The sequence below is a fragment of the Pollicipes pollicipes genome, unplaced genomic scaffold (genome assembly GCF_011947565.3).
Source record: "Pollicipes pollicipes isolate AB1234 unplaced genomic scaffold, Ppol_2.1 Scaffold_4740;HRSCAF=5597_pilon_pilon_pilon, whole genome shotgun sequence".
Classification (NCBI taxonomy): Eukaryota; Metazoa; Arthropoda; class Thecostraca; order Pollicipedomorpha; family Pollicipedidae; genus Pollicipes; species Pollicipes pollicipes.
The window spans coordinates 1,923,333-1,933,620 of record NW_023596545.1 but is presented as its reverse complement, the minus strand read 5'-3'; the positions used below and the strand labels follow the sequence as shown (position 1 = coordinate 1,933,620).

General features: G+C 50.1%; 1 protein-coding gene across 1 annotated transcript; it reads left to right on the top strand.

The window, feature by feature from the left end:
- Positions 1 to 369: 369 nt before the first annotated feature.
- LOC119099441 (brachyurin-like) lies at positions 370 to 2,310 on the top strand. The gene has a single exon (XM_037222597.1). It carries the CDS (start codon positions 761 to 763, stop codon positions 1,760 to 1,762), a length of 1,002 nt encoding a protein of 333 aa, XP_037078492.1. The 5' UTR covers positions 370 to 760; the 3' UTR covers positions 1,763 to 2,310.
- Positions 2,311 to 10,288: the final 7,978 nt, after the last annotated feature.

Genomic DNA, 10,288 nt, shown 5'->3' with positions numbered 1-10,288 from the left:
AAGTGGCGCTCCACATACAGTACGACGCGGCACAGCCCGTGCCCCGACCAGCTAAGCAAATTAACAACGTCTTCGCATCCTTCACGTGTCCAATCAACACCTGTGCGATTCTGTGTAACAAAGCAATGCTATGTGCTAGCACCGTCCTGCCGTCGAATCCTATTTGAGGTGCATCAGCCGCTTCCGCTGCCAAGGCCTTGCAAATGGCCACGATGACTCGTCCAAATCCATCGGACCGCGGCAGTTGTCTCGCGCCTGCGTCAGCATCGTCGTTCCGCGCTATAAAACGAAGGCGACCTGCCAGTTCGGCACCACAGCAGTCTACGACACGATGCGACCTCTCCTGGTGCTGTGCCTGGCGGTGGCGGCCGGCGCCGCGTCCGACTGGACCAAGCTGCCCCAGAGGAACGTCTTCCGCGTGCTGCGCGATGACTGGACCGGGCTCGCACCGCGCAGTGAGTCGCCGCTGCGCCCGGCACCGCCCGGCCTGCGGCCCGCCTCGGACCGCGCCAACGTTTCTATCTGCGACGTGGAGACCCTGTCAGACGGCAGCGGCGCGGTGACGTCGCCCGGATACCCGGATGACTACCCGGCGCGGGCCTCTTGCGAGCTGTCACTGCAGGCGCCCGAGGGTGGCAGCGTCAGTCTCACCTGCTTCAGCTTTCACACGCAGGGCTGTCGGCGCCGCTACACAGACTTCCTGCTGCTCAACTTGGACGGCGAATGGAGCGAAGAGGAGACATTCGTGGTGTGCGGCAATATGCGCCGCTCGGTGCCATTCAGCGTCTCCTCCACCGGCTCCGTGCTGAACCTCTACTTCCGGTCGAACCGTCGCCGACAGTTCCCCGGCTTCTACTGCGAGTACCAGATCTCCGGCGGCGGCGGCAGCTCCAGCTCTGTGGGCAGCTCTGTGGGCAGCTCCGTGGGCAGCTCCGTAGGCAGCTCCGGCGGCTCTGGCGGCTCCGGCGGCTCTGGCGGCGGCGGTTCCGGCAGCTCCGGTGGCGGCGGAGGCTCCAGCGACGGCACGTGCGGCATCTCATCGGCCAGCGGCGGCCGCATTACAGGAGGCCAGCGTGCGGAGATCGAGGAGTACCCGTGGATGGCGGCGCTGCAACTCTGCCAGGGTAACAGCTGCTGGTTCTGTGGCGGCTCGCTTATCTCTGACCGCTGGGTTCTGACAGCGGCACACTGCACGGACGGCGCTACTTCCGTCAATGTCCGGCTTGGTGGCACGCTCGTCAACTCCCCCAGCCTGACCGTTACCTCCACCGTGCTGCACACCCACCCCAGGTACAGCTCGAGCAGCCTCACTAACGACATCGGCTTGATCCAGCTGCCGAGTGCCGTCACCTTCTCGGACCAGATCCGGCCGGTGTGTCTGCCGCGCGAGTCTCTACACGGCAGCCAGAGCTTCGCCGGCCAGCAGGGGCAGGTGTCAGGCTGGGGCCGCTACTCTGACTCCGTCAACTCCATCAGCAGCTACCTGCGCGACGTCACCGTGCCCATCATCGCCAACAGCGCCTGCGCGTGGCGGCCGCCGAGCACGCAGCTGTGCGTCAGCACCACGGGAGGCACCAGCTCCTGCAACGGCGACTCTGGCGGACCGCTTCAGGTCCAGCAAGCCGACGGCTCCTTCCTGGAGGTGGGCATCGTCAGCTACGGCTCGGCCCAGGGCTGCGAGGCGGGCGTGCCGGCCGTCTTCACCCGCGTCACCGAGTACCTGGACTACATCACGCAGAACACTGGCATCGATCTAAGTTAGAGCCGCCGATCTGCTATGGCGCCGCCGGCCCCGGGATGAACAGGAACCAGCGGCACAACACCGGGATCCAGCCACCAGCGGCCGGCAGGGCAGAGTGGGCCGGCGCTCGGCTCTGTCCCGTCGGGCTCTGGGCTTGCCATGTCTCCCCCTCCCCGCAATGGGACTAGTGTCAGAACAAGTTCTCTTCAGCACGTATTTTTCTCCAAAACTCGGTACCCACCGTTTGATGTGGACTTCCATGTACAGCGACGCTTTGCAATATCGAATAAAGATTTGAAACCTTCGGACGATTAAAAGGCATGCATATCCCTGCAATCAGGGGAAAAGCCTGCTACAACCATACAATCATGCTACAATCTAGCCTATCATGATATAAACGCAGACGGCAGCATGTGTGTGATTGCTCGGTAGGCCGACCTCAAAGCCTCGAATCATGGAACATCTGGTTCATGGCATCGACGGCTCGTCAGCTTGTTCTCGTGTGGTCTCTGTCTGCTGTGGTCTTATCTGATGTTATGCGCTGAAAATAAATGTGTTTGGCATTGCAATGCTGCTATTTAGAAGCATTGGTTCACAACCGCACATAGAGATGGTCGTAGCTTCCTGCAATTGCTAAACTTTATCATAAGCTGGCAAAACGAAATGTAGGTGTAACTTCCACAACAAAATACACAACGTTGTACATCATATCCGATGTCATACTTAAGGCATGCACGTGGCACATAGCCCATAGGCGTGGAACGCTTCAATAAGTGGAGGAGAGGCAGACTCGGGGCATACTTGGTCTCTTGAGAGAGAAGCCCGGGATCCCGGGGTGGGGGAACTACGTGCATCGTGTTAAAGCAGCCATGAGGGACCACTTCAAGAAACTTGACGCAAATAATCAAGAGTGTGGAGCGAAATAAGTCAGTTGCTTGTCTTGTTGCATCATCATTTGTCTTATGGCACAAACTCTATGGATTAAAATAGAAAATGGCTAACTCTGGTTACAAATCATGCGTTGACAGCAGGTAAGATAATCAATTACTTGTTCTACAGGAGACTAACGGGCTTTTAAAGAGCAGACTTCTCCCCCGCTCCCTCCAAATAAAAGGTTAGCAACTTCGCATGGTATGTTGACATACAGGGTCATCCTACCCACCCTCAGATATAAAAATCAATTATGTCCACCAGCCTACGAGATAAAAATGTGTAGCAAGTAAGAGGTATGCATGCTAAATAGTATCAGAGGGCAAAATTTCGCCCTCAGACAGGTGAGTTAGCGAAACTGGAAAGGCTTAGATTCATCACTATCGAGCAACGCCATGAACCAAAAAACGGCTAACTGAGGGTTTGTCAGGGCAAACGTGGCGGCAAAAATAAGTTCCGTGCTTCAAATTGTCTGCTTCATTTCCTGTGAGATGTTCATTCTTTGATGCATATCAAATATGTTTGGTAGGCTGGCGAATAAATCCAATTTATGTATAAAAAACCTGCAAGGTTGCAGTTGGAGCATTTTGCAGAGAAATTGGTCAACGTTTCAAGCAATGGATGGTGCCTTTAAAGGCAATCAGAAAGGAAGGAAGCATACACTTGTATCACACTCACATGATACCGAGAAAAAAGAAAAGCAATTAACTAAATGTAAAGGCTGATGATATTTTGAAGAAAAAAGCTTTATAGTTAGCTGATTTGACTTCAAATCTGTGAACATAAGCGCTCAAACGGTGATATTCGGCTTGTAACTTTCATTTAGCATGCATGTCTTGAATTGTTTACTCGTGCATTTTGGGAGTGATGCATTTTAATGGCCAGGGTTCTTTGGGCAAAAGAAATACGTTGAGTAGAATTATCTACCAGGCTTTGCTGATGTTTGTACCAGGCTCTGCTTTCTTGGTGTGGTGGTGAGACAAAAAAAAAAAAAAAATGGGGAGATACGAGAAACCTTGCCTTTGGGGCACAGCTGCCGATTGTGATGCATTTTATAAACAAACCAAACTTGGTGCATGCAAGCGCCTGGAGTCGCTGGGGCTCTCGGGCTTGAAGGCACCTGGCGTCCTTGCTCTGTGCATACAATAGACATGATTCAGATGTAGGTGAGGCAGGACATGGCCATAGGTGTCCGGGTTCTGTGGAACCTTGCTATTGCTTGGTAGTTTCAAGTGAGCTCGGTTCTGGATGACATCTGAAAGTCTCGGAAACGGAAATATGGGCTTGGCATGTGTGGTTAGACAATATCACGCAGGAGCGAAAAATTCACATAAAAGATAGGAAAAGGAGTGAAAAATTCCTCTTGTATTCCTCCTATCTTGCAGTTTGATTTTTGTATCCGTGCATGTCATGCTGTGTTACGAACACCCGTATGCGATCATATCATGTCGTGCTGGTGTATGCGGTATCTTGTGTGTGTGTGCCTCCAACAACAACCGTGGGATTCAAGTAAATTGCTAAGCTCAGCGGGGCTGCAGATTGCATAATGCGCCTGAGCGTTGAGCTCGCAACACGTGTCTGGGATAATATGGGATACATCTGTTGGTTTGGGCGTGGTGCTACGGCAAAACAATTCGAACGATGCATGCTTCGCTCTGTGACAACTGGCTTCCTAGGCTCGAGCCACCAGATGGCACTCTCAGCGCAGGGCCATCTAGCGACAAAATCTCGAAACAGTTACGGATGGATATGTCGCCGCTCCAGCGGCAGGCAATAGGTCCTGCCTTCGCTGCGGACCGCTCTGACCAGGCTGCTGTCCAGCAGGCGGCTGCACAGCTCCCAGCAGCCCACCCACATCCGTGAGGCCGGCCGTCTTAGCAGGCCCGGACAGGTCAGCATGCGGACCAGTAGGGCCTGTTCCTTACCCGGTGCGGCGCCATACCAGGCGCTATTCGGTGCCCAGGCGGTGTGGCGGTACATCCAGCGCATGCTCACACAGGTCTGAAAGCAAGCCCACTACGCCGCTGCATGCTGCGGGGTACCGTCCCGAGTACCCGATGGCTAGTTACATCCGAATTTGAATGTGACAAGTGAAGCACATGACATATCGTTGGTTACCCGCACTGAGACGTGGCGGAGCAGCAGCGTGAAATAACGTCCACATTGCTGCTTCGTTTTATGGCATGGTAAAGAGCTCTTAGCTTTCTACTAACAGAGAGGCTAACAGAGCAGAGCCAAACGGCTTGCTTACGACACAACCCAATGTTTCTCATGCTGTGCTGCAGCCAGCTGTCTCCGATGTCAGCGCAGTCGGCAGGCAGGAATTATGTGTTGGGCCCGGTCCGTGATCGGTCGATAGCTGAAACTTCAGCGAGCGCTGGGTGCAAACAGAAAACTTATCTACTACCTTTAAGACAACCCAGCATTGGGATTCGAGCGCAGTAAGCTCCGAGAACTATACGCGTTTGTGTTCCCCGTGCTGAAAAAGTCCGAGTCTCTTATAAGACGCCGCACACTAGTTTAGAGCATGCTGGTCGATGGGTGATACCTTGCTGGCGCATGACTGGGCATAATTGCCCAGCCCAAACATTCCCTTATATTTTGTTGATTATGTTAGGCCAATCTCTCTACGCCTCATACGGATTTGAGGACAAAGGACCAGTCTGTCACTTCCATCGTCATTGGCCAGTTCGATGAACAAGTTTCCATGTAACTTGCAAAACAAAGTTGGAAGCGATCGGATAAATGCCAACTTTTACAAGGAGGAAGGATTGCTAGACCAATATTTCTACGTCCTATAGGGCTGTATAGCCTGTGTGTCGATTGTTATATTCTGCGAGTTTTTTTCTGCAGTTATCAGTCAACCACTTCCAGCACTGTCGGCCAATTCGACCAGCAATTTTCGAGGTAGCTTGCAAAACAAATTGGGAAGTGATGAGACAAATACTTACTTTTACAAGGAGGAAGGATGGTAGCAGCTGATCAATCCGATCTTTTCTTGCATGAACACCATCGCTATGACGTCCTTTTCCTGTCACCAAGTGGGGGGCACCGCGTTTGATTGCCACAGCTTCATCAGTTATTCTTTTCCTCTCCGTATTCGTCCCGAAAAACACAGGTCCGTGCTTGCTGCGATTGGCCCGCCAGACCTTGAAAACTATCTGTCCTTTTTTACAAATATATGTGTGTTGTCCGAACTAGAGGAGTAAGTGTATGTTAAAGTATGTTCTCGTGATGAAGCAGGCTGGTAAATGCTTTTCACGGCAGGAATTTTCTCGTGGTTTGTTCTTTGTTTTATTTAGCAGATACCTGTAGTTTAGGATTATAGTCGTGCCTATCAAGACCATATTCCTAAAACATGCACACCATGTGGATTATGATACGTTAGCCTTAATTCAAAGCTAGCTGTTTTGGTTGAAGAGGAAAGGACAAAAGCTTAGTTTGGCTATTTTTGCGTTGTTATATGAGATTTGGTAGACAACAACCAGCTACGTAAAAATTTCACAGCGTTTCTAATATGGTATTTAACCACAAACCTGCACGATTGATTGGCTTAAGCACAAAGTTACAAGATTAAGCTGACTGCAGTGAGCTCAAACGTTGGATAAGTTTTTGTTTTATGATAGCCAGAAGCTCTTTAAGTTAGGAAACAAGTACTGGCAGTGTCAAATAAGTCCATTTAAAAGAACTTGGACACCAGCAAGTGCGGTTAAAAGTTATAGTAGACACTCAGTAGATGGATGTAAAAAAACACGACCACGCTTTCACCGCAGTTAAGCCCCACAGTTTCGTAACATCTCTGTTGCACAGTAGTCTGTCCGCATAACAACCATGGCGGCACTGTTACGTCCAAACCGCGGTTGCTCCGGCCACGGTACGACAGCTGCAGCTACGACAGCTGCTGCCCCGGACACATGCCACGGGTGCCGGTTGGGTCTGCATTCTCCGACTGGCCGCTGGCCCAACGCCCGGTCGGTTACGTGACTGTCCGCTCGGGGCGAACTCACAGGCGTACGTAACCACGTGACCAAGCGCGTAGCCTCACATCACGCGTTCACAAAGCAGGACCCCACTGACTTCGACCCATTCGCCGAGAGCCAACGTCGCCGTTGGGGGAAGAACACGCGGGGTCCAAACGGAGCAGCGACGTGAACATTTCATGCGTCTGCAACTTCAGATGTGCGCGTGGACATCCCACAAAACCTGGGCTTCACCAGATGGACCTGTGGATGAGACAGTAGTATGAGCCTTATTCCTCGGAAAAACGCAGAGAATGGAGGTATAGTTAGGTTGATATTTGGGCAGCATGCCTTTCTCGAAATAATGGCAGAGGTGAATTCACTTCTGCTATTCACTTCATTCCTAGAAGATAATTCATTTCTGCTATTGTTTCGAGAAAGACGTGTTCCGAAATATCAACCTAACTATATCTCTATTCTCCTGTTTTTTTTTCCGAGTAACAAGGCTTATCTGTATGACTTATGTTCCTCGCTAATGCACTGAACGACTTACGTAATTTTGAAACGAATAGATGGAGCTGCGGTGGGAGATTAGCGTCATGTAGTCGCCCAATTTGCCTTACATTTACAGGGAATATCTCACATATGAAGATACTGAAGCAAGCATGAGATATGATAAAATGAATTCTCTTATAACTCATGGTGTACATTTAAGTGAAAAAGACTACTCTAGAAAACACCATTTCTGTTTTTGATAAACATGCTCCTCAATACATCATTGTATGATTGCGTCATAGAACCTTTGTTTGACTTTGAGGTACTGCCAAATTACCCATGCGAAAGTGTAACTTACTTGTAGCACCTCGAAGTCATCGTGAGCTAGCGGCACGGGTTGAAAGTGTTTGCTGAGCCAAAAGTCGTTATGTGCTGGTGTTTTCGCCTATTCCCGTGGTGTTCTTGCATATTTAGCCGTGGATAACAGATGTTAAGTTGCATTCACATGCTTGGTTATGACGTCATTCGTGAGTTATTCTATTGCAAGTGTTATTTCCGTAATAACTAGAAAGTGAGGACATCATGTCCAACTTATCTCATTATGCAGCACAAACTTGACTCGTGATTGATTCTTACACAGCTTGCTCGACAATGTTTGAGAGCCAAATGGCGCCCACTTTATTTGAAAATCGCGCTCAAGGGCGGTAGATCTGAACGGCTGAACGATAATATTTGTCCTGACCTTAAACACCACCTGGCCCGAGGGGCGGTAGCATTTGAATGACGTTGCTCTGGCGTCATGCATGCCTGAATGGCCTTGAAATGGTCTACGCAATATTCTACACATCTTCGCGGGCGTATAACTCAGAAACTAGAGAGTATTAGGTCATAAGGGGGGCAACGCTGTGAACAGCACGGAATGATCTTCAAAATGACTACTTTACCTCAACATTCCATGCATATGTGGAACAACCCACTTCATGTCGTTGAACGGAGCTCAGTTTGGCCCCGTTGTACCACACAACTCAGCAATCACGTTGTCGTTGCACAGCGTTGCCCATGCTCCATGCGTTGTCCCGATAATTGTCGATCGTTTACTCTTGCAAAGCTGTTGATATCCTCAACTCTTTCGTTTGTCATTCCCTATCCCTGTGAGTTCTCCTTTGATCACCTCGCTTGGCCCTAAAATGGCTGAGTGCTGAAAGATGTTGGGACTCTGGTACAGTCGAGAGCACACATAGCAGAAAGGCAGCCCCAGCTCGGTCATGGTCATCATGGCGCGTGTGCTCGGGGTGCCAGCGCATGCGCCAAGAGTGCTTTCCTGGGCGCGCCTGCGGCCGCATGAAAATGAAAAGTCATGCCTCTCTCAGACATTCTGGCATAACCTTCGAACCGCTTTTATGCATTCACAAAGTGGCAGGAGTCAGGGCTGACAGGTAGGAATGGTAGGAGTCGGGCTCACACAACACACGCTGCTTGGCAAGAGCTCTCATCCCATAAATCGATCCGTTCATGAGACTCGACTTAAATGTTAAAAAACGTCAGAACCGGTAAAATGATCAATTCTGCATATGCTGGGTGACAAAACTGTCGATGTTAGGTCACGTGTGCTTTAACGACATTAGTGAAGGCTTGACTGATGCTTTGCATGGTCAGACAGTAAACCGTTCTGTTCTTTTTGAAGTTTTGATCGCCTTGAGTAGAATATTCGATCAGCTAGACGACTTAACAGTTGGCCTCAGTTCAGCCATGTGATTCCATACCAGGCCACAAGCAAAATGTATCAAGCAAGGTATACAAGTACCGTGCAAAAACAATTTGTGACCTCCGTTCACCAAAATTGTGACGGACACATCTCAACAACGTTTACTCCCGTACGCGATGAGACCGAAACCATCAGAAAGTAACATCAAAATTAAATGACCTGCTTTTGAAGTGGCTTGATTTTGGTTTGGCGCGATGTTTGACTCTGACATTGAAACCGTGATCCTTCATTTTAAAGCGCAGGTGTCATAGTCCAAGGAGTCCAAACCTATTATTTCAACCCGTTACCATTACCAGGTCTGCAGCAACTACCACAGGTGTCCACTGGCCCTTATCTGTTGAGAAGTTAAATGCTCTTCAACGCCTTTTTTCGTCACTGTGGACGTCACCAGTCATGTCATCGATGCCATTGCAAAATCCTGCACTATCATTTGCATTCGAACATGTCCCATCCGATGACTAGATCCTGGACCACCATGGTGTAATCACTCGAGGTGACGGTACTTTTACTCCCACACGGCGTCGCAATTGGCAATAGCCGAGACCAGCAGTTTGCGTTTCATGTTGAGTGATGGAACGTCTCTATGCATGGCGCACACACGCTGCTCGCTGTTGCAACATCGGTGTGACACAAAGACAACTTGATGACAGCAGCTCATTTTTTGAAACGGATGCATGTGTCTTCTTGATGAATGGCATCCCCTCTCTCCGTCGGATGTGATCTTCCACTCCTCCAAAGCACTGCGGCGTCGGTCGGGTCAGGTCAGATAGGGTTCGATCACTCACTGACACACAAAGTCGCCTGTTTTTAACAACGCTTGCGACTCGCTTTGCGGCTTGCCCTTGACCAGTAGACTCCAGTGTTGGTTTGCGACCAATAGCACTGTTACCCTGCAGGGACTAGCAAGCACCCGTTGCTATGTAAATGTTTTCGCAAAGCAGACATACAGTTGACAGTTTTTGAAACAGGTCGTTGGTGCCGAGAAAGTCAGCATCTCGTTGTCAGAAAAGTGGATAGGTTTGGATTGCTGGAGGACACTCAGTAGGCGGTGTAGGTTGAAGTCGCGACAGGAGGATGCGCAAGCAAAGTTTACGAATCATCAGCCATAAGATGAAGCTACGCTGATTAGCTGGAAAGGGAATCCAAACATTTGCTTGTCGGTAACAAATTAAGAGAACGGCCGAATACATTTCCTGTCTCCGCATTTTGTCTGCACCTGCTGGAATGGACTGGATGGATACGAAGGATTGCATGGATGAAATGCACTAGATGGCGCTATTGCCACCCCTTTGTACCATGTCATGAAGTTACTGGCAACGGATTTCGCAGTTGGGTTCTCCCCAAATATTGACAATGATTGCGATGGGTATATAAAGATTGAGGCCGCGAGGCCAAAGG

Coding starts and splice junctions, on each gene's coding strand:
- LOC119099441 (XM_037222597.1), top strand. CDS start 761: ATGCGCCGCTCGGTGCCATTCAGCGTCTCCTCCACCGGCTCCGTGCTG.